General features: G+C 42.2%; 1 protein-coding gene across 6 annotated transcripts in view; it reads left to right on the top strand.

Annotated features, from left to right (window-relative positions):
- Positions 1-27,638, top strand: part of tiam1b (TIAM Rac1 associated GEF 1b) — a 55,968-nt gene extending 28,330 nt beyond the window's left edge. For 2 of the 6 annotated variants that reach the window (XM_036001150.1, XM_036001151.1), the window contains exons 4-28: positions 623-1,079; positions 1,546-1,718; positions 2,019-2,243; positions 4,005-4,190; positions 5,560-5,706; positions 5,849-5,926; positions 6,379-6,549; positions 7,275-7,379; positions 7,869-7,950; positions 8,285-8,371; positions 9,383-9,595; positions 10,097-10,194; positions 17,118-17,303; positions 18,982-19,050; positions 19,414-19,539; positions 19,649-19,757; positions 20,501-20,680; positions 20,793-20,911; positions 20,988-21,096; positions 21,203-21,261; positions 21,463-21,568; positions 21,685-21,772; positions 21,890-22,062; positions 25,938-26,462; positions 26,503-27,638. In XM_036001150.1, coding sequence (XP_035857043.1) covers positions 623-1,079; positions 1,546-1,718; positions 2,019-2,243; positions 4,005-4,190; positions 5,560-5,706; positions 5,849-5,926; positions 6,379-6,549; positions 7,275-7,379; positions 7,869-7,950; positions 8,285-8,371; positions 9,383-9,595; positions 10,097-10,194; positions 17,118-17,303; positions 18,982-19,050; positions 19,414-19,539; positions 19,649-19,757; positions 20,501-20,680; positions 20,793-20,911; positions 20,988-21,096; positions 21,203-21,261; positions 21,463-21,568; positions 21,685-21,772; positions 21,890-22,062; positions 25,938-26,462; positions 26,503-26,552 — 3,921 coding nt within the window. In that variant the 3' untranslated portion in view covers positions 26,553-27,638. Of the gene's footprint in view, positions 1-622; positions 1,080-1,545; positions 1,719-2,018; positions 2,244-4,004; positions 4,191-5,559; positions 5,707-5,848; positions 5,927-6,378; positions 6,550-7,274; positions 7,380-7,868; positions 7,951-8,284; positions 8,372-9,382; positions 9,596-10,096; positions 10,195-13,659; positions 13,857-17,117; positions 17,304-18,981; positions 19,051-19,413; positions 19,540-19,648; positions 19,758-20,500; positions 20,681-20,792; positions 20,912-20,987; positions 21,097-21,202; positions 21,262-21,462; positions 21,569-21,684; positions 21,773-21,889; positions 22,063-25,937 lie in introns of those variants that run through there. The other 4 variants (XM_036001152.1, XM_031297463.1, XM_031297458.1 and 1 more) reach the window with 4 other exon arrangements.
- The last annotated feature ends 215 nt before the right edge of the window (positions 27,639-27,853 follow it).

Raw genomic sequence — 27,853 nt, 5'->3', positions numbered from 1 at the left:
GCTGCTGAAAAAGTGTAAAAAGAAAGCTTATGTCAGGGCAGCTGTGTTTGTTTTTCTTCGGAGTGGAGACGGGAGGGGGGGCAGCGCTTAAAGTCACTCCCCGTTTGAAATGCCTCAGTCTTTTGTCATGTTAATGAGGGGAGGCCTGTACAAGAGTGTAACAGTAAAACGTGTACGGTGGCCCTGTCACTGCGGGGCACCGTCGGCCCTAGAGAATGGAGCTCTGGAGCACATGATTGGGTCATGTGACCAGATGGAGATACCGAGCTCGGTGTAACCCCTTCATCTCCCAGGAGCCTTTGGCCATGTGGGTAGGAGAGGGCAGACCCTGCGGTGCCACAGGGAGGGCAGGCTGTACTCGCACAACAGCAGACGCTTTGCTGCGAGCAATTCATTTTGAGCAGAACCTCAGGATTAAGCAACCCATGGACTCTCGTTAGGCCTCTGTAGTCACAGTCTTTGCAGCATGTTTAAAAGAATGGCTCTGTCTTACCCTACATCTGTACAAAGACGGCTTAGGCGTCAGTGAGGGAAGGAGTTGTTGACCGGCTTTATTCTTAGTGATGAAGAAAACGTGGCTGCCATGCTGTCTCACCTGTCTTGTGCTTCTGCCACGACGCAGGATGTCACAGCCGGGGAGGGCAGCGAGTACGAGGACAGCGGCATCGACGGGGTGACGGTGGAGGCCGAGCACCAGTCTCGACGCTACAAGACCATGTCGGCCTCCTTCTCCATGTGCTCGGCAGCCGGCAGGAGCATGTTCGCTGGCAGCGACAGCGGCAGCAGCAGTGGCGGCGGGGCCGGCGAGTGCGTACAGGGCGTGTACGAGAACTTTCGCCAAGAACTGGAAATGAGCTCCTGCCAGACGGAGAGCTTGGAGGAGGCGGGGTCGGCCCTGAGTGACGAGCAGAGCACTATGAGCTCCGCCTACCAGTCGGACCCGTTGCTCAGTGTCGCCCAGGGGATGGTGCGCAAAGCCGGCAGGCTCGCCGTCAAGAACTTCCTCGTACATAAGAAGAACAAGAAAGTGGAGTCAGCCACGAGGCGCAAGTGGAAGAGTTACTGGGTTTCCTTGAAAGGTTTGTTATGCCCTCGGTGTGTCCTTAACAGTTACACTTTATTGCATAATCTCAGTATTAATACAGCTCAGTCAACACGGCATGCTTTTGATGTATAGTTTTCTTTCTGCTGACATACGGTAGCTGATGCAGAAATACTTCAAATCTAATCTACCTTCAGTTTACAGTAGCTCACTAAACCAAGCTTTAATTCAAGCATGGTGCAAACCTCATTATTACATTTTCATGGCACTTGACTCAAATCAGCACTCTAATGATAATGATGCCTCCCTCGCTGGTAAGTCAGCCATGCTGCACTTCTTAATGTTGGCCACTGGAGAGCAGAATTAAATTGCTTGAGCAAATCTGGCTTTTAAAAGAGATCATGAGTATCATTGTGAGTCTTTCCTAGAGATTGTAGCCAGCGAGTCTGTGCTGTAAGTAATATATTATGTATAAAATGTAATAGATAGTTTTGGTTTCCCAGGTTGCACTCTGTTCTTCTATGAGACTGATGGCCGTTCAGGGATCGACAACAACAGTATTCCCAAGCATGCCATCTGGGTAGAGAACAGTATTGTCCAGGCTGTACCAGAGCATCCCAAAAAGGACTTTGTGTTTTGTCTCAGCAACTCCCTGGGAGATGCTTTTCTCTTTCAGGTAAGAGAATGCTTAAATGTCATCTGGTCTGTGAATAAGTAATAAGTAATTCTCCCATAGGCAAGCATTACCTTGACCTATATGCACTGTTTTTTTTCCTTTCATGCTCTTTTTAAAAATGGGATTCTCTTATATTATTATTATTATTATTATTATTATTATTATTATTATTATTATTATTATTATAATAATTAGCAGTGAATCAACACAGGAAAAGCAAATCAAGAGCTTTTTTATCTCGAATGTCAAAGAGCCAGTTGTTGTTTAGCCTCTGACCTTTCCCTGTCTGTCCCCACGCAGACCTGCAGCCAGACGGAGCTGGAGAACTGGATCACAGCCATCCACTCAGCATGTGCTGCTGCCGTTGCCCGCCAGCACCACAGAGAGGACACGGTGCGCCTGCTTCGCGCAGAGATCAAGAAGCTGGAGCAGAAGATTGACATGGACGAGAAGATGAAGAAAATGGGAGACATGCAGCTGTCTGCTGTTACTGACACCAAGAAGAGGAAGACGATCTTGGATCAAGTAGGTTTTACTCTCCTTTCTCATTTCGGCTGTCTCTCATAGAGTCCCCACATGTCAGGCAGTTGTTTGGGATTTTAGGTATTGTGCTGAATGGAAGAGTCTGGAAAGATGATTGATTCTCTGAGGAAGTTAGAGAATATCGGGCAAACTAGGAAAATCCTAAAACTCAAAATTGTACACATTCATAGTTCTTTTAAAAAAATGAGTTGCAAGCTTGTTAATGATGGCTACATTGTTGTTTTCTTCTTCTTTTTCCCATACAACCTAGAAATTAGTTATTCTGAAAGAATAATGTCCAAACATTAAATTTGACCCGTCAAGTACAGGGTAATAAATACCATTTGTTAAGAACTTCACCTGTGTCCATACATATGGTATAGTAATATAATACAGGAACAAAATGGACAGTACAGCTTCCTTAAATGTGACACCACATCTGCAGCTATATAGTCAAATTAGTTTAGATTTTCCTAATGCGTCAGAATATTTAATTGTCATCAATTCAGGATGCTGCTTGCACTGGAACTGTTTTTCTCCACAGCTGTACCAGTTTTAGTGGAAACTAACCCATTTTCATTTCCATCCAACCCACAACTTTTGAGCTGATAAGCAACTTAACAAGCATAAAGGGATTGTTAAAAATTACTTCAGTAAAGTAGCAGCTCGTGGAGTATAACCTCAACACAAGAGCTCTTGTCATCAACCTCCTGCTGCTGCTTTTATATACATATATACCCCCTTTATTTGCCAAGTGCAATTCACACATTCAAGGAATGTATCCTCTGCATTGAACCCATCCTAACTAATTAAGAGCAGAGGGCAGCCATAGTCCAACTCCAGTTGTAATGCCAGTACCTATGTCAAGGGCAATGCAGGCGTTACATGGCATGTATGTCTTTATGTGGGAGGAAACCCACGCAAACAGGGAGAACATGCAAACGCCACACAGAAAGGCCCTGTCAACAACTATCATTTTGTTAACATATTCAAGTTACATATTGTTTGCTTAATTACAGGTATCGCATGGAAGTAAGTATTTCAATATCCGTATCCCAAATTGTTTTTCAATTTGATTCAAGAAACAGGAGATAGACCGAGAAGCAGGGCGAGGTACGAGGGGATTAAGTAACGGATCTAGCTAGAGGCGGCTGATGCTACACACCTATCGAGCACCACATTGCTGTATGCAGTTGGCGCTAGCCTGCCATTCTTTTAATTAATTGCAAAGCTCATATTGTCTTTTAATAGGTCTGTTTACAGTGAAGGGAGATCAAATGGCCTTTATTTGGACATTTAGGAAGGGCCTGGTTGGAGCGGTTCAGTTTGGCAGTGTCAGGTTCCACATTGTGCAGAGCTGAATGGATATAGGCCTGCTCCTTAGAAAGCTGAAACGCTCCCAGCCTCTATCTGCCAGTGGAATTTGCAGTATTGTTTCTTTTCCGTCTCTGGGCCACTTGGCAGTGATACAGAGCCCTCCACCTTGGCACCGGCTGCCTCTTCCAAACACCAGTGCAGGACCATGACTGGGAGGGGACGGCCCAGTGAATAATCACAATGTCCTGCTCTACTGCCCCAGTAAACATCAAACCATTAGAAACAGAGAGTGCAGATTGGCAACACATGAAGCAAAGTGGTAACCGAGCTTCTGGGGCAGAGAGGAGATGCTCCATCTCTAATGTCTAAAATCTCTAAAGTTGACAAACAAGAGCTCTGAGGAGCAACTAACTGAATGCATTGTTGTGTCCCTCCTCACTCTTGCAGATCTTCCTGTGGGAGCAGAACCTGGAGCAGTTTCACATGGATCTATTCCGCTTCAGGTGCTACCTGGCCAGCCTGCAGGGAGGAGAGCTGCCCAACCCCAAACGTCTCCTGGCTGTTGCCTCTCGCCCCACCAAGCTTGCAATGGGCCGGCTGGGTATATTCTCTGTCTCTTCCTTCCATGCACTGGTAAATCTCACCTCTTTGTTTCTTCATCTTTAGTAAACATCCTTATTTAATCTGGTTTTATGAAACCTCTTCATGATACGTTTGCACATCATTTGGGGTTAACATTGATTTACATTGTTATGGATTTAGCCGGAACCTCCACAAATGTGACTTGAAATGTCTAGTGAAGTATAGCGGAGTATACTTCAGCAACACAAACTGTTGCAGGTATCAAACCTGTAACCTTTCAGTTCTCGGATGATCTCTCTAAACACTATACTGCCCTTATATTTCGAAGTTTCTTCAAGTGTAAGCAGGGCGAAATACTGTATCTCCCTTTAAATACACACTCATCTCTGTGTACACGTAGTGACTCTCTTGGCAGGGCAATTGATTCCAGAGACTAAAATGCATTTCCACGATGACTTCTATTTTGGAGCCTGGGTCTCACACAGGGCACCTGTTTGGGAGGTTTTGGTTCAGTTTGGGCCTCCCACTGCTGTACTGAGGTTATGTGCTCCACAGCTAAAGACACTGGTAGTACAGGAAAAACATCTATTTGATTTTTAGAGACGTGTTTGCAGATCAGTGAGGTACCACCAACGCAGGTGGGTGTTTGAGCTGCAAGATAGCAGGGTGGGATGTCTAACAACAGACACTCTCGACAGCTCTCTCCTCTTTTTAATCTTTCCTACGGTTTCACCCTCTCTCTAATTTGCTCATCTCTACTTCCATGAATACTTCTATCAGCACTATGTCCAAAAAGGGCTGAGAAAAGTTGATGGAAACAAAAAAGACAGAATGAGTGCCATGAGGTTGAGTTAAGAGCATGCTTTCTCCTACGTGCACAGTGCTATTTAAATCCTAATTCAGCATATTTTTAAAGACCTTTTACTCTCGCCCTTTTCACAAATGAATAGCCTAGAAATGCCAGGCTGGGTAAAAATCAGTATGAGCACAGTGCTCGTGAGAAATAGACATTACTGCTCTTTATCTGTATGTTAACCATTCATCATGCTGAGGCCCATGTGACCCCTTTTTCCTCATTTTATTTAACAAGATAAGTCGGTTAAGAATAAGTTCTAATTTACAGCGGACGGTCTGGTGAAATGCTCACACACACACACACACACACACACACACACACACACACACACACACACACACACATATATATATATACACACATACATACATACACACATCACCGTCTTGTTCTTGCGTCCCTTTTAATGGCCCCCCTTAACCTACTTCGGGCTCTTATGTTGCTTAGAATACGCTGTACAAAAGGATTAATGCTTGCCACACATTTTTGCAAAAATGATTCTGATTGTTGTCTACGTGTCATTTGGTGTGTTTGAGCTCTGACTAAGTCGTGATGTTTCTGCAGGTGGCAGCTCGCACAGAGAACGGAGTGAGACGGCGAACACAGGCCATGTCTCGTTCCTGCAGCAAGCGCAAGAGCAGGTTCTCCTCCCTTTGGGGTCTGGACACTACCTCAAAGAAGAAAACAAAAGCCCATCCCAGCATCAACCAGGTCTGCGATATTTGACTTATTTTCAAGTTTCAAAGCAATCAATGGAACTGCCATGGCCACACAAAAAAAATCTTTTCCTCAAGCATTTATCCTCCACGGCTCTGCTTGAGTTATGACCACTTCACCTCTTTTTTTGTCCCAGCAGGTCTTTGCTGATGGTGGAGAGCCAGTGAAAAAGCCTGTAGATGGCATACATGTTGATCCTGCCAAGGAACACACAGTAAGGAGGAATCGTTCTCTGTTTGCATACATTTGACAGTGAGGTGTAGGTCAAACATGACTGGGAACTTGCTCCTAATCTTTAGCCAACACTGACGTCAAATGAAATATTAGCCCTCTATGTTTCCTGAGTAAGCAGCAGAGCTGAGGCCCAGAGGCTCCAACTGGACTGGCTACTCATTTTTCATTCATTCATTTTAAGCAGATGTACATGTAATAGCAGAGCAATACAGAGAGTTAGGCTACTTTTTTTTTTAAGGACTCTGACGGTAACCGTTTAGATGGGAAGTACTGGTGAGAGATTACTTTTGGTAATGATTAAAACGTACTAGGGAAATGATCACCCATTTTAATCAAACCAAACTTTGCAGGAAAATGTGTTTTACGTAGTAGAAATGAATCTGTACTAAAGCAGCAGACTTAATAAGTATGCATTAATGTCTCTGTACAAAGAAAGGTGAGGAAGGATGTGTGAAAAACCTTCCACGGCCCAGCACGGAAAGTGACATCTGGGTCCCTGACCACCTCACCCCCTCCTGGGTGTGTCTGCCAAATGACCAGCCGGTGCTAACCATCATCCAGCCAGGGGAGTCAGCACTGTGCGTTCTGGAAACTATCTGCAAGGTAACAGCGGCCATTCTTAAATGACCTGACCTGACCAAAGACTCACGTTTCACTCTAGTGATTTAAGCATGACAAAGATTTAAAGACACTTAATAACAAGGGCAGAAAACTTTATACATATAAAAACTTTGATTTGGGGTCACTTAGAAATTTCCATTCCACTCCATTATAGACAGAATACCAGCTGATCTGAGTGGGTGGCTGATCTTTAATGCAATAGCTACATTGCCCATTATTAAAGGCACATTCTGTTTACTAATCTGATATCATTTTAAAAGGCTAACTGAGAAAACATTGGAGAAACTTTTTGCAATTATGTAAGCACATCATGTAATCTGAAAACTGCTGCCCTGGTTAAAAAAGCAATGCAACTGATCTCAGCTGGTATTCTGTCTGTAATGGAGTGGAATGGAAATTTCTAAGTGACCCCAAACTTGACCGGTAGTGTCTGTCTGTCTGTCTGTCTATGTGTCTATCTTTCTGTCTGTCTGTCTTTCTGTCTGTCTCTCATCATCAAAGTTTTGCAGAGTCAGAAAGAAGTGGAAAAAATGTTATGAAAGAATCAAAAATCTCATTGTAACAAGAATACAGTATGTTGCTGGGTAAAAATGCTTTCTATCCACAAAAAATGAGTCACTAAAACCAAGTGACTGCTAAGCTGCTGTCTTATGTTTGTGGTATCAAACAACCAATCCTCTCTCTGTCCTCTTTCCCTCATCCCACAGGCTCACCAGCTGGATCCCACCAAGCACTACTTGCGTCTCAAATTCCTTATCGAAAACCAAGTGCAATTATACATTCCCAAACCAGAAGAGGATGTGTGCGACTTGGTATGTAACCACCTGCTTGAACATGATCCTAATCCCTCCTTCTCCACCAGACAATCTTAAGATTATAAAGGTAAAGAAAATGAATGAACTAATGCTAGTAATTGCGTTAGAATACACGAGGAATCCACAGACCATAAGAGCATCCTTTGTTGTGAATTATGAATAGGTTTTTAGGATAGGATTTTTATCCTCTCAAATTCACGTTTTCTCATGAGAGAAACGCCTGCCTGGGAGTACCATGCACCGAAACATAAATCTATTCATGGAGAGCCTTGAGAAACAATATCTGTATTGACTTGCGTATTTCAATCATGTAATCATGACACGTCATAGACCATCCTGCATAAAGACTCTGCTAGAGCTGCTTTGTCTTTGTATGCAGAAATGAATACTGTCTTTCCATGCTGTCAATAAGCCACCCACCAGAATATGAATAAAATAGGCTGTTGTTTCATGATTTATATAATAACTTCTTTTTGTTCTTCACAGCTTTACAAAGAAATTGAGCTCTGCTCCAAAATTACAAAAGTAATCCAGTTTGACAGAGATGAATCCTGCATGATTGGTTACGGTAGGAACCATTTAAATTATCCTGTGTAGTTTATTTTACATCAACGATTTTATTTATATTATTTGTTGTTTTCAGTTGAGATGATGTAATGATCTCAATGTCAATGATTTCACATGTGGTGCTGTTGTTTACAGCATAATAATTGCTTTTCTTTGACCTATACATAACCTGATTTTTTTTTTTTTTTTTTTTTTTCTTCTAGACCATTCTCGTTAGTACTGCACAAATCCCTGTGTTTTATATAATAGTTCTCTCTCTCTCTCTCTCTCTCTCTCTCTCTCTCTCTCTCTCTCTCTCTCTCTCTCTCTCTCTCTCTCTCCTTTTCCTCCTCCAGGTTTCTCCATTTCTGTGGTGGAGGAGGATGGAGTACAGCAGCTCTACATCACGGATGTGAAGGCGGGCGGATTAGCCTTCGCCAAAGGTTCATTACACTTCATTTCCATCAAATGAACTCCTGTCAAAGACGCTTAGTTTGTGTCTGTGAACGGATAAGTTACAGCTAGAAAAAAAAAGAGAAACAATCTGGGGTGCATTGGCTGTTTGTCCGTTCTCTTACATGTTTTCAAAACGGAGCATTTTTATCACATCGAGGTCAATAGTCTCTTTTCTTTTTGAACTGCATCTCTTTAGAAATGCATTAGCGCATTCTTTTCAAAAGACAGGGAAGGTTTCAAAGAGCACAGCAGTTCTCCAGGGCGTCGATTACTATAATTATAGCTACACTGCCTCTTCACTGGCCTTTTGTGAAGGGTGATGCTGAACACCACACCTCACCACAGCTGCTTCACATTGGGAACCCTGCGACAAAGTTAGACGGCAGGGTTGAGTGATGTCAAAATATAATGCTGGAGTTTGGTCACAGTGAAGGTAGAGCACACGCAGTGATGTTGTGCTGCAGAAAGTCCGATACCTGCACTGTGTCTCAGCAGCTGGCGCTTTGCAGGGCATAGAGAAGTGGGTCATGCTTGCAGGGTTTTCCTGGCTCAGAATAGGCCTTTGTGGGATGAGTATGCACGACAGTAAGCATGATCAGTCCCCGTACAGTAAATGGTACCCAAATTTGCTGTGTTCCCTCGGAAGGAATCACTGCACATGGGTAGGCACTTGTAATGACATTTCGAGCATGTTTAGAGGCTAAAAACACGTTTAAAACTTGCCCTGTTTAAGCCTGTTGGGTGCTAACGCTAGCAGGAGGATAACACGGTGTAGGCAACACCGATTGTTTGTTTTTCTTGCTACTGACAGCACTCCAAATTTCCAAACAGAGCTACGTGTTGAAATCGACCCGAATTCTCCTTTTTAATGTCCTCTCCTCATCTTAATTAGGAGTTCAATGGCCTGCTAATGCTGAAAATGAGATACCATCTCATATTAGGGAAAGTAGATACTGTTTTTTTTCAGGCAGTATATTGATGGTGTTCCCACTTTGCAGGTCTAAATGCAGGGGATGAAATACTTCAGCTGAACGGGAAAGACTCTCACAGTCTCAACTTCTCCGACATGAAGGCGGCTTTCTCTCAAGCTTCGCTGGCTTTGACAGTCAACACCCTGCCTTCTGTGGAACGCCGTCAGCTCTGCTACCTGCCGCCACGCCGCTCTGATGCAGAGGAAGATCTCTACACGGACATCTTCTCCCAGAGTCAAGGTGAGAAGCACCGTCAAACGCAGCCAGACGTGAACATTTCAGTCCCATCTTAATATTTTGTTTCCCCTCGCTCATTTAAACCTGTATTTGGCACATTGACAGACCTAATTAGCTGAGGGGTTACTGAAGATGTAAACATCAAAACTTCGGTTTCCAGAAATCATGCACAGTGTATTAAAGCCTTTGATTGCTCACAGTATTTGCACCCAGCTGTCCGGGAATTCACTTTTTACCAAAGGATACCATATGGAGCAAAAAGGCTACTCTCAAGCTTTGATTTTTCCTATCTTGTGTGTAGAAAAGATTTCTCGCTAGTGTCCTTAGTGATACCAGTTTAATTTATGCAAACACAGTGAATCTACAGGGTCTTAATTAGGGAGGGTAGGAGGCTCTCAGCAGTCAGGCTCTACATACAGGTTGTTAATCTTAATAGAAATTGACAAAGCAAGGACCGTATAGTGTTCAATTGAAGCTCGTTTGTGACTGTTATGCTTGTTGCAGAGGAGATCCTGGACGACGGAGTGGGACTGTTGCTCGAGAGCTCAGGAGACAGCCTGGACGACGACTCTGAGATCTTCAGCGAGTTTGAGTGCAGAAAGGTAAGAGCGCCATTTACATTATTCGTTTGTGGAGCCTGATGAAGTGTCACTACAGAAACCCATCTGACAGTGTGTGTATCATCTTTTAAATGATGTGCTGGCTCCTGTGCTCGTCTTTCACAGCATCCCCCTCAACTCTGTGTTATAATAAGAGCACTTGTGTTTCACCACACTCTGAGGCACCGTTTGTAACTGGCTTATTCTCTGTTGTTTAGAACAGGAGAGCAGTGTCCATATTTAAACTATGCAGATGTTAATCCCATAACCTGACTCCGCCAGATGGATTGCTTTGCATTTGCTCGGCATATCCATCTAGTTATAGGCTAGTTATCCCATGCTTTTTGATGCAGATCTGCATCAGGTTTCTCTTTTCCTTTCATGTTTTAACTGCACTTCGTAGCCTCTGACATAATGAAAACTCAAAGGGACCTAAATAATAATGTCCACCTTTTGCGTTAGAGACTGAATGCAAAGTGAAGTATTCACTTTAAATGTAACAGCCAAGTGATGGATGGGTCTTTGATTCAGCTTGCATTCTAATTGCTTAATTATATGTGGTGGTTAGGATGGAGGTAATGAATGGAGGTGTATTCATTTGAACTCTAAATGAACGTTCAGACACAAATTACAAAAGAAGAAGAAGAATCACGGAGCAGGTTTGGCAAGACAAGCTGAAAGGACTACATTTTCCCATTTAGCTGTTAAAGTGCTTTGGCTAACAAGATGACTCATTCTTCTTACTCACTAAAAGTGAGCCTCAGAGTAAAAAAGAAATCATTTAAAATGACATTAAAGCAGTGGTATCTTCCTCTTTTTGCAACTAGCTGACTTCAAAGGAGGAGTGGGCTTGTGCTGATCGAAAAATTGCTATCTTCATATAGATCAGTTTAATATCTTATCAAACATAAGTTCTCATTGTACCAACTGGAATTAAGAGCTCACAGGATCACTGAGTCCCTCAGTCATCCCACTTACCCTTGTTATCACTGCTCTTTTATCTAGTTTCTTTTTAATCCCACCATTTAACTTATCTTATTTAATGAGCAGCAGTTTTCCAAATATTGTACCAACTCTAGTTAATTTCCTGTGTAATAAGGACTAATAATATTATGGATATGAGTAAAATAAGGATATGGATTAAGGATATGAGCAAAATAAAGAGAAAAAAAATGTTAAATTGTGTCTTTTGTATTGAAAGAGTTTGAATGTGTAAGATGCTGCACTGAAAGTTCAGAGATGAGTTAACATTTAAGTCTGAAATGCATTAATAATGTTGGGCACTAGCTCACTAATAACAAAATCGCACAATTTATTTGGGAATTGATTGGCTTTTTGGCTGTTCTTGACTAGTGCTCCACTTGTGTTCACCATGACGGTTTAGTCTTTGAACTTTTCGTGCAACAAATGTTCATACAGTCGAGTGAACACTTGCAGAAACGCCTAGAGGGAGTTTCAAAACATTGGTTTACTGTGGCTGTAAAGTGAACTCTTCCAGAGATGTATTCATTTCAAAGGAAACGACCAAATAATCGGATGTGCCCTGCAGAAATGTTTCATGTTATTGTGTGCTTTGGGACTGAGACAAACCTCTTTGTCATTACACTTAAACAAATCCTGGTTACACTTTACTTGAAGAGTGACATGACACCGTCATGAACGTGTCATAAACATTATAACCAAGTCATAAATGTTTATGACATAACGCTTCTTTTAGTAAGCGTCATTCGGTTTTTGTCATGACAAGTTATGGTTATGGTTAGGGTTCATGTGTCATGACAGTGTCATGTCACTCTTATGTAGATACCTTCAAGTAAAGAGTTACCCAAATCCTTCTATCTCGTTGTAAAATAAATCAATTTGCAGTAGAGTTTAGATTCTCTGCCCGAGCCCGGCCCCGCCCGACCCGACCCTATATACCCTATATTACCGATATTTTCCGCCGCTATCCTTGGGCCGGGCTGGGCCGGGCTGGGCCGGGCCAGGCCCTTGACCAAGCATTTGTGTTTTTTCATTTTTCATCATTACTTTATTAGTCTTATTCGATGGGGAGAAAGCTATACCTCTCCAAGTTCTCCCGTAGCTCTGGGTATATGTCCTGCACTGACTTGAGTGTGTAAACTGTGCTACATCGTGTCTCCCCCCCCCCATCTGCAGCACTGTTGTCGGCCAGTGCGTCAGCATGCAGACCGTGCCGAAGGACAGTATTAATTAGGTGATCGAGACAAGAAAGTCTCCTATATGGTTCCAGAGCTTTATGTTGCTACCTTGATCTGTTACCCTCACTATTCAGCTGAGGGAGCTAGGGTCAAGGTTTTTTTTTTTTTACATTTCTTCATTCGGATCCATTTGCGATCCATTCCAGTCTGAATAAACAAACAGCGCAGTTTACATGCTTCGTCCTTGTTGCATTACCTGTATTTATTAAGATAATTCTAAACAGATTTCTGTAGTTCAAACAACTCTGAATTGTAGTTGAGAACGTCAGTTATAACGGCCCACGTATTAAAGAAATGTCGGGTTTAAATCGGGCTCGGGCTCATAATTACAGTTGATGTGTCGGGCCGGGCTCGGACGCAACGTGCACGGGCTCAGGTAGGGTCGGGCTTGATTTTTTGGGCCCGATCTAAGCTCTAATTTGCAGTATAGCCTCCATTCCTGGCCTCTGTATTTGTTCTGGCGTATATTTAGATGGTTACATTGGTTAGTGCCATGTGGTACTGTGTACTACCACTGTCAATGTCTGGATGTACAAATGTTGGGGTGTTGATGAAAGGCAATCTGGGAAATAACAGGGAAAGCGGACACACCAGAAAAGTCACAAGACTCAATTGTTACATAAGTCCTGGAGTCTACTCTGAGATGGTGGACATCTAAAAATGTGGTCAAATCTGCTGCTGTATTTTTCGTGTTTGTTTCAGTTACAGATCTGACGAAAGGCTTGTTTCTACGCTTGTGGAACTCATACCTCATTTGATTTATTACTTTGTTATTAAATACATTTTTGGCACGCCTAAACATTTCCCACTCTTCCTTTTTCGTCCTGTAAAACCTCCGGTATTCACCGTCCTCTGCAGCAGGCTCCTTTTTGCAGCTCCCCTCTCCCCATCACTCACCCTCTATTCCTGAAATCCCGCATTTATATTCTACTGCGGTGTGGCTCACCCAGCCAATCCTGCTCCAGCACAACCTTAAAGAGGAGACTCCTTCCCTCCTGCTCCCTTGCTCTCTCTCCCTGGTCTGGGGGATTATCAAGACTCATTTACAATGCTGCTGGAGTTGGCCAGATCTTCACACTCACACTGTGTGCCTGAGTTTAGAGAAGAGGGAGAAAACAGTAGAATATCAGTGACAGGAATACAGCAGACTGTGAGGGCGAAAAGAAGGAGTTGGAAGGCTGCAAGCACTGGTGGGCGGAGAGGAGGAGGCTGAGCAGTTTCACTCATCCTTCATCACAAACACCTCCTTTTTTCTAAACCGAGGAAAGACAAAAGGGCTGAGACATGTGTTGGAGAGGCGCAGTATAGACTTGACTTTTTCTTTCTCTCTGGCAATTTAACTGGAACTGACTGTCCACCTGCACTCTGCACCTGGGTATGTCCGTCCTGAAGTGGAGTAAACATAGCAAGCGCTCCTCAGACTCCATCCATGACATGCTTCATCTGGTGAGATTCCTTCCTTGTTTCCTTTTTCTTTCCCTGGCTAGCTCTTGATATATAGAGAGATAGATGGAGAGCTGCTGTTGATGGAGAGCTGCTGTTGTCTTATTCCAGTGAGAGTAAAACACCTTTCCTCTTTAGCATTTGTTTCCCACCTCCTCTTGTCTGACTGTAGCAGCCAAGAGGAAGCTGTGAGTCACTGTTGTGGCGCAGAATTGCCCCATAATTACTGAAGTGCTCCACGAGCTGTATGTAAGCTGTATGTAGGAGCTGAGGCTCCACAGATATGATGCCACATGACTTGGACTTTACGTGACTAACTACCCTGACCGTTGTTGCAGTGACTCTCTCACTGTTGCAGAGTTTTCCCTCTTGGCACTTTGAGCTGTGATCTTTGGCTTATCTCAGTTTCAGAGGGCAGACGTGCAATCTTCTCCCTGCACCATCATCGGTGCTTTCATGCTCTCAAACTGTTTTTAATCTATATTTCATTCACTAGGGGAAGTACTAGTCTCTTGGCATCTCAGTTTTATTCATGACAGCCTTTCTTATCTACATATTGTTCTTTTCATGTGATATTGAAGGCTTTGATCACTTCTCCCTCCCTCCCTCCCTGTTCGTTCACTTCAATCTGCCATGCTATGACTGTCCATGCACACCAAGCTGCCATGGTGTTAATTAGTCTAGATTGTGAAGACTGTGACTGGACTGTGGCTGTCTTATTAGGCTCAGTAAAACTGGTTGAGCTCCGTTGACTAATTAGGCAGGAATGAATCGGGGTTATTTAATAGATAATAATAGACTTTAATTGTCATTGTGCAGTAGAACCGTACAACGAAATTTGCTTGTGCAGCCTCTAAAACAATACTCACTTTCATATACACACTCACACAATAAATAAAATAAGAAAAATATAAAAAACATTATCAAGGCATCCAGTTGCATAGAATCCCTATCCAGAAAGTGCAACTGTGCTGGCTGGGGGGTGGGAGGGGCATGATTGTTCAATTCTGTGATGGCCCTGGGGATAAAACTGTTCTGCAGCCTGGAGGTACATGCTCTGTATGTCTACGCTGTATACAGTGGACGTAAACATACATGCCACTTGGCGTGTTATCGCCACTTGGCGTGTTATCGCGAGAAGAAAGCTACGGTTGGGTTTAGGAAACGTGACACGCGTGTTGGGTTTAGGAAAAGAACAACGGGGCTGGATTTAGTAAAAGAAGAAAGCGACGGTTGAGTTTAGGAAACGTGACACGTGGGACACGAACCCCGGTCTCCTGTGTTGTTGACCCATCCTCCACCCCTTCTCGCTACGGCGTACACGCAAATGCAAGGTAATGTAAGTCAATGGAGGCCAAACGGTGTTGATAAACGCGCTAAAAAGCGAGTATGCGTCTTGATAACACGCCAATAATGGCATACGAATTTGCGTGTCATAGATACGCCACTTATTGAGATCAATCTGGTGCTGCTGTTGAGTATGTTTGTTTTCTAACTTCTTTGCTGTCATGTTGACCTTCCTTTTGAGCTAAATATACACTATCACATCAGTGGAGTACTGGAGGAATGAATAAATACATGCTGTACTGAGGGAAACCGTTATGTCTTGGGATGTGACATGTTTTCTTTATGGATGCTTATGGAGCAGATCTCGATTGATCCGTTTTGACAGGATCTTTCATGCTGATTTTTTTTGTGTTCAACATACTGAATTCCGCACATCATCAGTGATAAATGTATTAATGAAGGCGTGTTTCGGGGCAATAGACCGTTTGTCAGGCAACTTTTTTTAAAACCACTCCACATCCAAATGGTTTTGAAAATAATGGATGATTACTTGTAGATTACTATGCTGCATTTATTCTAACATGTTTAATCAGCAAAAACATCATCACCGTTGACAAAAAGCCTATTGCAGCAGCTCTTTCACTACAGATTTAGCTAAATTAGCATCAGTGCATTGGTCTAAATTGCATTTGCAACATTAAATTTACAGACTTGATAGCACTTCCCAGTTTATGTGCTGATCTTGGTGGGAGCTGCCTGGTTATTTTGGGAACATTAGGAGGGACAAACTGCTGTCGTGCCTCACATATGGATGTGTCTGTCTGATTAGATAACATGCTGATAACCATTGTCATTTGCAAAGCTGCATGAAAAGATGCGTGACTGTCACTGGATAACACAATGGCCTTTTGTTCTGTTCTTTTTCTTATTTTAGTTAATGGCATCTAACCTATGGTTGTTTCTACCTAGCATCTACTCATACTTGAATATGCACTTTTTTATGGACAGTAATTTTGTATATGCACTTAAGAAAAACACAGTTTTGATGCCCTCAGATTGTAGACTGATGGCTAGTAGCTAAGAATGTTTTTATCTGAGAATGATAACGTTCCATCTTCTGCAGCTGTATGGAGGCTATATTATTATTTCCCAGAGGAGTGACATGATGAATTGCTTCTGTCTGGCCTATAACATTCCTATATTACCAACCAGAACTCTCTGTTATACACTCAGTGGTGTCAGTACCTGCTAGTGATTCCTGTTATGTCGCCATAACCGTTTGCTCCCTGCAACTTTCTCAGTAAATCTTTGTGTCATCTACTTTAAAATAAAAAGTCTTTGATCTATTAAATTCTTTCCTCATAAAATTGAATGAGGTTTTGATGCGTGTGAATGGAATTCTTTCTGTTTTGTGTTTTATTGATGTAAAATGCCAAATGCCATTTTGTTGTGACCTGTGATGCTGTAGTCTGTTGCAAACAAACTAACTGTATAAAGCCATGTAGGCTGTTGCTGAGTGGGGTCTATTTTGGTCTATTTTAGTCTAATGCACATCAGGGCTGGTCTCCATGGCAACCCACACTGTATGTGGACAGACAATGTTGTGTATATTTTGATTCTGTAAAAGAGATGAATCATTACACCACCGATCCGGCAGTAGGAGGAAAACGCCAGGGAAAAGAGGGATGTAAGTGAAGGAGAGGGAGGCGGAGAGACATTGTTATGACAGACTGAAAATAGACCAAATTAGTGCAAATGATTTTTTTTAGGTCTGCCTCTCTGCCTCTTTCCAGGCTCACTCTCTGCACAGTTATGGATCAGTCCACATCAGTAGGTGGAAAGTGGCACCTGCAAGTTAATATTTGAGGTGCTGATTTCACAGATCTTTGGATATTTCCTTTTAGGAGTTCAGGTCGGAGTTGCATAATTGCATCACATTTTTCTTCAACACTTTTCTTTCGTTCCATTCTTTTGTAGAGTACGGAGCAGGTCGCTGCTTTCTGCCGCAGTCTCCATGACATGAATCCCACCGAGTGTGTGTCCTCTTCGCCTAGCCCAGACTCGCCGTTCCCACCTCCCTCGACTCTCCGACAGCTCTCTGATGCCGACAAGCTCCGCAAAGTCATCTGCGAACTTGTGGAGACCGAACGCACCTATGTCAAAGTAAGCATCACTCATCTTACTTGTAAGGGGCAGATGGTCTATGCGAGTGTGCGTGTTTCTCCTGTCCATCGATCTGTGTTTCTGTCTGCCTCAGGTTGTGTTAGCCCTACACATTACCTATTCCACATGACCAATACATATTTATCTGTGTCCCAGGAGACATGGAGGGACACAGCTGTGCCCTTGCCTGGATATTGCCTAATCTTTTTCTGCCTGGTATAATGTGGCTTGCTGGAATAACTGTGTTAGAGGGTATATAATGGGATAACGTCAAGGCTATCTAAAATGTCGTACCTCATTACAAAGGGCACATATATACTTATTATAGAAATCACATTATGCATGATATATGGTGTATTGTACAACATTCACAGCGATTTCTGGTGGGCCTGGGCTATTTGTTCCAATTACCCAGAGTCAGACAGACATGTGCGTACATCATATGTCTGTGTGCAGTTTGCAGTAGTGGGACTTACTGCTAATGTAATATAGTGGAAGACAAAATCATGGAAAAAGACTAAATGAAGAGGGACTTCAACTTTGAAGTAACAATTAGTAAATCAATGTTGCAAAGGTTGGTCATTAAGTTGTGCGTTAGTCATATTTAAAAAATACGGTGGGCTACATACCTTTTTTATATGTCCTTGTTGGTTAGTTTTAGCTATATGTTATTTTCAAGACTACTCCTTAGACACTTTACATATTTTTCATTTTTTGGACCAATTTGGGCACAGATGATTTAGCCTCTTGGGGCTTTTTTTTAAGCATTTTTGCATTTAGAGATGGCCCGATACCATTTTTTGCTTCCCATTACTGATTCGATACCTGAACTTGTGTATTGGCCGATACCGAGTACTGATCCGATACCAGTGTGTCATATATTGTATTATGTTTTAACAAGTGTATACTACTATCTCTGTATGGATGTGATATGATTTCTATCTTTGTTGTTGGTCTGGCTCAGGTTAAACTCTTTGTGAAACATGAACAAAGTCAAACAATGAATGCCCCAGAACTTTCTTTTATTATGCAGTTTGACAGTCAGTTATAACGGAAAAAGAACATAAATTAACTACTTTAACGTAGATTTTATTTAGGGCTTTATTACGTGGTATCGGAATCGGTGCATAAACTCCAGTACTTCCCGGTACCAGCGTTTTAGGCAGTATCGGAGCCGATACTGGTATCGGAACATCTCTATTTGCATTACTTTGTCTAACCCATGAAGACATTTTACCTTCTAAAAAAAATTCACTTATTTGTTAATCAGATGAAATATTTGAGGCTGGTCTTCTTAGGAGGTTGCTTGAGTTGATTATGTAACAATATGAGATAGAAATGTATAAATTACAGTGAAATGTTGTTAGATGTGATAAGTTGAATGTTTCCCTACTTTTTGGCAGAGCTACTAATTGATCTAATAGGCTTTCTACAGTTTAGCTTAGGTAACTGCAGCCTTGGACATTTATGTTATTGGGTTTCCATAGAGCTCCTTTCCATTTCTTGTAAAGTGCATGCAGAAAATCATCCGCCAGCACCTCTGTCTGTGATCTTGGAGGGACTTTCCCTGCAACTTAATCACTGTTTTGTTGTGAGGAGCTGTGTGTTTTTCATGTCTGTTTTCCATGTAATGGCTTGGACAACCCTGAATCAAATAGAATTCACTCTTGTCTTGCAGGATCTTAATTGCCTCATCGGGAGATATTTAACCCCACTGCAGAAAGAGACCTTCCTCACACAGGATGACGTATGTAAAATTTGAGCCTTTGAGGGGTAGTTGTCTTTAACTGCCAACACTGTTTAAATGTTCTAAGAAAAGTGGGTTACATAATCATGTGAAGAGTAGGCTGTGAACAAGGACAAGAGGGATGGATGATGAGAGAGGGGATGGATGATGAGAGAGGGGGTGGTTTGTAAAGTGAAGAGATGTTTTACATGCACTTGCAATAATGTAATTCATTTGGTTTTATTTGAGTATTTCCATGCTCTAACTGTAGCAGATGGCTAATATTGGATGCACCAGATAAAGATATTTAGAAATATTACAGAACACACACTGTAACAATAGGAGAATTTATTTTGACTTTGCTCAAATGCTCTTTTCCTCCAGCTGGATGTACTGTTTGGGAACCTGCCGGAAATGGTGGAGTTCCAGGTTGAGTTTCTCAAGACCCTGGAAGACGGGACCAGATTGGTTCCAGATCTAGAGAAATTGGAGAGAGTGGATCAGTTCAAGGTATACCTTCTTTGAGAAACCAACAAGATATGACTGTCAACAAACATTTAAACACCCATAAAGTCTTTTATGAGGACTGTTTGGGTAACTTCTCGTCCCTTTTTCGCAGAAAATCCTCTTCTCCCTGGGAGGCTCTTTCCTGTACTACGCAGACCGTTTTAAAATCTACAGTGCTTTCTGCGCCAGCCACACCAAAGTCCCTAAGGTCCTCGTAAAGGGTAAGTAAATGTGCTCTTGGGTCGACATTCTTCCTGGGCTCAAAGGAGAAGATGTATTTATCCATCAACCATCTGCCATATCCTGCAAGGCTCCATAAATCTGCTCTGCAGAGTTGTCAGCCAGACAGTTGTCCATTTGACCTCTGCATATTTTCAAACTGGTGGCTCCCAGGGCTAAACAGCCCTGCAACACTGTATGATATACAGTATAATGAGCAGTGTTGAACAATTTGTTCTCTAGCTAGTACACACACTCCCTTTTTAACATTCGAGTGGATAGCTTTGTTTGCTGCATTTACATTCAATGAGTCAACTAGTTGTTGGCCATACTAAGTCTGGCTAGGTCTTATTTGGATGAATCTGTTTTTAAGGCTGTAAACAATATGACTGCCCACTTGTGTTGCCTGCTCTTAGATAAAATGACTTGTCTACAAAAAGCATGAAACGGTTCAGTACTTTTGACTTGTCTGCTGGTCATTTCTAATGTAAAGCAAGGTAAAATAAACACTAACTGGATCTGGGTTTCCACAAGATCACTGTTTATGCCACAGTAACCTGGGTAATATCTGCCAACTTCAGCTAAAAAAGAACTTAATCCTTTTGTGAACTGTGAATTACAGACCATAAACAAATGTATCCAAGTAAACTACTAAAGACTATAATTATCTGTGCATGCACACACAATCAATTGTGCAAAAGACAAAAGTCAAGTGTTGCAATAAGTGTTTTAATGGTCATTCCAGCCAAAACCGATCATGAATTCAAGGCCTTCCTGGATGACCGCAACCCCAAGCAGCAGCACTCTTCCACCCTTGAGTCATACCTGATCAAACCCATCCAAAGGGTGCTGAAGTATCCCCTGCTGCTGAAGGAGCTCTACTCGCTCACAGACCCAGACAGTGAGGAGCATTACCACCTGGATGGTAAGAGCCGGTCACAAGGCGGATAAGATGAAATCATTTTTGACAGGCGAGGGTGAATGCATACGGTCACAACAATGCAATGCTAACTGTGTTGTTTTTTGCTTGCCTTAAGTTGCCATGAAAGCCATGAACAAAGTTGCCAGTCACATCAACGAAATGCAGAAGATCCATGAGGAGTTTGGGGCAGTGTTCGACCTGCTCATCACTGAGCAGAGTGGTGAAAAGAAAGAGGTAGGTAGGACAAAAGTGGCTTGGCTCTGTACTCTGACATAAAGAGCACATGTGGAGTGACTGTTGCTTTTGCCAGGTGGCTGATCTGTCCATGGGTGACCTGCTACTCCACACCAGTGTGACCTGGATCAACCCCCCTGCCTCCTTGGGAAAATGGAAGAAAGAGCCCCAGATCGCTACATTTGGTATGTCAGGGATGAGTTTCCTCCATGATTATGTAATGAGAAGGGCTAAGTCATCTGAAGCCTTTTAGTGATAATTGATGGTCTTTTTTTCCCATTGCTTTTTAAGTGTTCAAAACAGCAGTGGTCTTTGTATGCAAGGATGGATCCAAGCAGAAGAAGAAAATGGTATGTTTCCACACAAGCAAGATGCCAACACCAAAGCCCATTTAAAAATATAACCTATTTTGTTAAAGCACTGTAAATTCACTGCCCATGTGCCACTTTCAGTTTCAGTCTAGTGGGTCACTTGTAAAGGCAGCATTAAAGCTGATTAGAACTGGATGAAGCTCATTTCACAGGAAACATTTTTTGTTTGAATGATTGTAGGGTGGCTCCCATCGTGTCTCTATATCTTCTGAAGAAAAAGACCCCTTCCGATTCCGTCACATGATCCCAACTGACGCTCTTCAAGTCAGATCCTTGGGCAATGCAGGTAGATAATGCAATGAAAAATGCAGAGTACTGTATTGAAATACATTATTCTAAACATAGATATGATTATTTCAGAAAATCTCAGAGATCACATGTGAGTGTCGATTACTTTCTCAGATGGCGAGGGCTCGGCTGTGTGTGAAATTGTCCACATAAAGTCGGAGTCAGAGGGAAGGCCAGAGAGGACATTCCAGCTGTGCTGTAGGTGAGGATCTCTTCTAATGGAGGTTTAATTCCACTGGAGACTGACGCTTGTGTGCCACTGATACCGCTGCTATCTACAGAGCGACAAACTGATAACATGCCCTTCTGTCTCCCTCAGTTCTCCAGAGAGTAGAAAGGACTTTCTGAAGACAGTCCATTCCATCTTGAGGGAAAAGCACCGCCGGCAGCTCCTAAAAACGGAGAGTTTACCCCTCAACCAGCAGTATGTGCCTTTTGGAGGAAAGCGCCTCTGTGCCCTGAAGGGAGCCCGTCCCACCATAAATAGAGCAGGTAAATGCCAGTCTGTAGCTCCAAGTGTCCCAATTCTGAATTCTTACCTGACACAGATTGGATGCTTTAGTATATTTTGAACAAAAAAAATTGAATCTGAGCTTTTCATTTAGGGTTTCAACCACATTTATAGAGTTATTTATGGGGGTAGATTGCATTGAAGATGGCATTCAAGCAAAAATTACAGGTAATATCGTGATTTTTGGAAAATGTAACAGACTGATATTTTGTTTCGGCACAATCACAATATTCTTTGAGGTTGGATTGTTATGCTTTGAACTTCAATTAGAGATGCCCCGATCACATTTTTAGTCTCCGATAACAATTTCCGATCATCAATGACAGGGTTTCCCGCAGAAAATGTGTTAGTTAAGGTGGTAGGTTTGCCATCTGGGGGGGGGTACATCAGTGTTAGTGTAGTACACACTACACTAAATATCAAATTAAATATATAATTAATACATCTCTGTAGTGCAGACTCTGTACTACACCTACACTAAATATTAAATTTAAATAATAATAATTAATAAATAACCAGCTTTTCAAAATAACAGTTGCAATGTGCAATTTTAAGCTCAAACTATTTTCAAAAAAAGTGCTATAACAGTTTTACTGCCATTGCTCCCATTATCCTCCGTGACACGCTCTCTTCCACTTTGCCCGACAACTCTTCTCCAAAACTGCTCTGAGATAACAGAGCTCAGCCCATAGCTTCACACTCCAGCAGATAGTATGCGTGAAATAAAAACTGGACACGTCATTTCACTGCGTGTAACTACGCTAACTAACCGTGTATTGTGAACCGCGTGTAGTGATGAAAACGGACAACGGCTGTGTCTCAAAGACTGGGCAACAGCCGGGACGTTGAGAATCCACGCTCGAGAGGTGATGGATAGTTCCAGTCAATTCGTCATGTATTCACTTCGTTGAAACAAGAGAAGAAAGCCTCACTGATGTGAAGAACAGGACAGAGAAATATATATATGTGTTCTCTGCCCACCGTATGCCAACACTCCGATAAGTCCATCACCCCGTCTCTGCCCGGGCATGCCCCAGCTGCCGCACATTTGTTGACAAACTCCGACGCACATGCGACGGTCAAATGGCGATTGTTCTCATGGACCCGCGCGATATCAACTGGCTAGCTAGTTATCCTCCAGACAGCGACGGACCACGTCTCTTTTTCTTTCTCTCATTTCGGCTGTGTGGCGCGCGTGCCCGCTCGCGGTGTGAAGCGCGTTCGCGCTATTGTCCAAGATGCACTTGACGGCCTTTTGTGCAGCGGATTTTTTTGTTTGTTTTTTTGACGACCTAGTTAAGGCGGTGGGGTTCCCCAGCTTAGGCGGCCGCCCGAGCTGCAAAGTGCTGCGGGAAACCCTGAATGAGCAATATTTGCCAATAGAGGGCTGACGCCGATCATTTTTGTGTCGTTTTGTTTAGATATAGCTGTGTTTGCCTGTTGTAGTGTATTAGGATCTCCACCAGGTGACAGTTTAACCGGCTATATAATGGTGTGTCGCTCTTTAGTATTAGAATCACAAGTCAGTCTTGTTTCTTATACCATTTTCCTACATCAAATTAGGGCACTATGCAAGTTTTTAAATTGGAAAGTCTGATGATTGTAAGTAGCGTTTGATTTTTTTTTTTATCTGGTGCGTCCAGGTCTCAACAGTATGGTTGCCCTTGGCAACCAGATTGAGTCAATTGGCAATTGTTTCGTAGTCTCTGAGACTACCCACCTTTGGCAACCACCTGTTCATTTTATTTAAAAAAATTTTTTTTTTTTCAAAAGTCAATATTTTATTTGGTTGTCTCTGTAAATTTTAAACACTACGTTCATGCACAACACAACATTTCAGCCGTTGTGCGACCGCTTTCCACACGCGCGTCTTCCGTGAAAAGATACAGGCAACGCAATTTTCTGTTCATGTTAACGGCTCATGTTAAAATCCGGTGCTAATATGGCACCGGTGGCCGGTATCTACCGGACAAAATAGCAATGCGGATTTCAGTGCCTCATAATGGTGCCACTTACATGTCTGCGCTGCTCTGTGATGCTCCGAAACAGACGTTGGAGGCAACACAAACATCGCTGCATGTCACGCTAGTAAACACAACACTTTTCACAGCAGGTAACGTTAGCCTACCGTTAGCTGCAGTAGTAACTGGATTAAACACTGTTAAAATGCTGACAGTTAAACAGTGTAAAAGTGTATTTCACTGTAGAGCAGGGGTGGCCAACCTGTGGCTCTTGAGCCGTATGCGGCTCTTTGCCTGCTCCTGTGAGGCTCTTCCTGTGTGGCTGGGGGCTGTGTCATTGGTTGATTGTTGTTTTTAACTTTTCTGAAACATACAGTATTTCAGATAAGTAAAAAAAAAAAAAACACATTTGAATGCATCTGCCAATACATCTGCCAATTATTTTAAAATGGAAAATAATGCAGCAGAGTTTTGAGGACAGATTCTGCAACCTGAGGAAAAACAGCGGCCACAGATCACCTTCCCCGTTAACCCTTTCACTGCTGAATCTGATTGTTTGAAAGCCCCTTTAGTGAGAAATGAGTGAGAGAGTTCTTCGAGTGGCCACAACCGAGTTCAAGCAAGACCTGAAAAGGATTGTGGATGACAAAGACTGTCAGGTTTCCCACTGAGTCAATCTAAGTGAGAAAAAAAACTATGAAAACTGCTATGTATTATGACTGTCATTAGATCTGGAAGACACTGTTGCTGTTGTAGTGTGGACGTGCATGTGTTGTGTGGCTTTTTGCTATGGTGCGTTTTTTTTTGTGGCTCTTTATACCTAACTGGTTGGCCACTCCTGCTGTAGAGGATTCCAACAGCAGAACGTACAACAGTCTGCCGCTAAAGCTATGAGCTAAAAGACCCAAACTAGCACTGGTCACTGCTGTTGTCGGAAAAACACCTCGTGGTGCATTCAAAGTTATTGTAAAATACCCTTTTCTCATCTGTTTTTTTCTTTTAACAGAAATTTACTGGTGAAAGAAGTAATTATTACATTTCCCCCGCTTTTTTGTGCTGATCCAAAAATGTATTCTGTGAGTCAAAACGGTGAGCCGATTCATGAGTTTTGTGATCCGTTGCACCACTATTTGAGAGGGATGGGAAATTATATTGCAAGCCATTATATCTCATTGTTTCATTATTAAAATGTGTGGTATAGTTACATAAGAAATGAATTGCTCCAAATATAGGCATCTTAAAACATCGTATTGTCAATTTCGGCAACCACTTTAAAAAGTTGGCATCAAGAACGCACCGGAAAACGGGTGTTAACTTTCCCTGCTACAGCTTACAGTGCACAAAACTGCAAACCCTGCTGTACCATTATACATCCATGGGCTGTATTCACTTGATATGTTTGCAACTAAATTTAAACTCACCTCTGCAAGAAATAAAGTGGGATTAATAATACTGATTTCAAAACAGACCGTAATGGCAACTCTTGGTTGAGTGTTTAACTTTGTGTGTAGTTTATCGGCGGCTAGAAGAGATTAATGCCGAGCCCCTGATCACACATTCTCCATATCAACCAATAATGATCAATCGGGGCATCCCTAACTTCAATTAATATTTTGTAACTGATACTACGAATCATTTTAAAATGATTTTTTGTATTTACAATGCAGGTAGGATACCCTGTCCAGACAGGACAACCTTTATTATGTAATTATACTGTGCTCTACACCAGTATTGCTCATTGTTGATTAATCAACAAATGACGTTTTTGTTCATGTAGTACTCATAATGTGAGAAATGACTGGTACCAAAGTCCAAAGTATTGTCCTGAAAGTGTTAATTAACTTATTTCTATTATGTATTTATTTGATGTTTTATGACAACCTGTTTTTCTGCAGCATCTGCACCAACCAGAACTCTAGGCAGAAGGAAGTTAGTGCGCAACCGTTTCACCATAGACACCGACATTGTTTTTGACGGAGAACCCGAACAGGACCTTGCTTCACCACAGGAGCCCAGCTCCAATCGGCTGCAGCAGGACGACAAACCAGATGAGCCGCAGCAGTCAGAGTTAGCAGGTGACACAGACCGCTGGGTGGAAGAACAGTTTGACCTAGAAGAATACGAGGACCCGGAAGAGGTGAAGGAGACAGACATCCTTAGCGATGAGGATGACGAGTTCTGCCAAACACCCGGGGCACTGTCCGCTGAGGCCGACCTGGAGGCCCCCGTCATGGCGTTGTCCTTGGAGAGTGGGGAAACGGAGGAGAGCGAGAGCCTCAAGTCCCCAAAGGCCAGCGGGACACCGGATGATGTGAAGCTGTCCAACACAGAGAAGCAGAGCGCCGTGATCGATGAAAAGCAAACAGAGGAGGATGAAATTTGGGTAAAAAGGCAGCGATCCGGTTCGTCCCCAGACTGTGGCACATAGAAGCTGAAGGACAAGCAGACTGCTTTACACAGGCTCCAGAAAGATCAGTCATCAGTCTTCACAAACAATGCATGGGCATTGACATATATCGCACAGCTAAGAGGAGATATATCCTTCCTTACCTTACTTTGCTGAATGCTTTTTGTACAGGTAGGATCAGTGGAGCAATACAGGAATCCAGAACGAGGGAGCTTTCATTGTCCCAAATCAAATGCTGTTACATAGAAGTCAAGTGTAAGCTTTGAGAGATGAACTAATGGTACAATCATGGAATTTAATCAGTTGCTTTGATTGGCATGGTTTGCACATTTGGGCAGCATTCTATAGTCCTGCCTGCTGTTGCCAAATTTAGGTATTGTGAGAACATTTGATATTTGTTTTGTCTGTGTGACTCAAAGATATTATCATAGTTAAGGGCTGTATATTGTTTGTCCTTAAAGAAATAGAATAATTGCAAAGGACTATTTTCTTGCATAGTTTACTGTACTTGTACATTTTCACATGAATATACACTGACATGTTTTGGGAACATATTTTCTAGTTATGTATAATATGATTTGATCTCTTGTTTTACAGACTTAAAGCTATCTTTTTAGCCAGGAAAATATTTTGTTTGCTCTCTTGTGCCATTTAATAGTGGAATTATGTACTAGCCCCTATGTCAGAGGCTAGGGGGATTTTAAATTTGTTTTAACTTAATCCTGTTTTACTTGAATTTGCCGTTTCATTTATTTGTTTTACTGTCAAACCATTTTCTTGTATTTTTGCTCTTCAGTATTGCCATTTCAAGAACGCTCAATGTTACATTTCATTCTTAATACTTAGGGGTGCACACTCGATTGTAGAGCATTTGCACATCAGTTATTTTTAAAGAACGTGTGTTTAAAATATTTTCACTGGTAATGGATCACAACACAATGTTTTTTTATTTATTCATATGTAAATGAATTTGTTAGCAAAAAAACATTAGTAATATTTTTTTCCACAAAGAAAGTCCAAATTTGCTCAAGCAATCAAGGGGAAAGACTTGCAGTATGCCTGAACAGTGAAAGAAGTCATACTTGTAAACAACTCATTGTGCTACTAAGACTGCATTTTTATTACCGTGTGTATATAGAAAAATGTATTGATATCATAATAAATAGTTGTTTCCTACTTATAATTCAAAGCAGCTCTCTGTAATGATCTATTGGTTTGTGTGGTTTTTACTCAACAGCCTAACTCCTTCCCTGCAGCTTTGCAGACATCATCCCTGCAAAATAAAACACAAATGGAAAAACACAAATGCCCAATGTGTTCAGACATGCCTCAGAACAACAGAACTAAGCAGCTAATCGATGCTCTCCTGCCTCGAAGCTACCCACAAAGACTGCAATTCGAGAT

The sequence above is a fragment of the Sander lucioperca genome, chromosome 5, assembly GCF_008315115.2.
Source record: "Sander lucioperca isolate FBNREF2018 chromosome 5, SLUC_FBN_1.2, whole genome shotgun sequence".
NCBI classification, from domain to species: Eukaryota; Metazoa; Chordata; class Actinopteri; order Perciformes; family Percidae; genus Sander; species Sander lucioperca.
The sequence above is the reverse complement of the archived record's forward strand: the minus strand, read 5'-3'. Positions and strand labels throughout refer to the sequence as shown.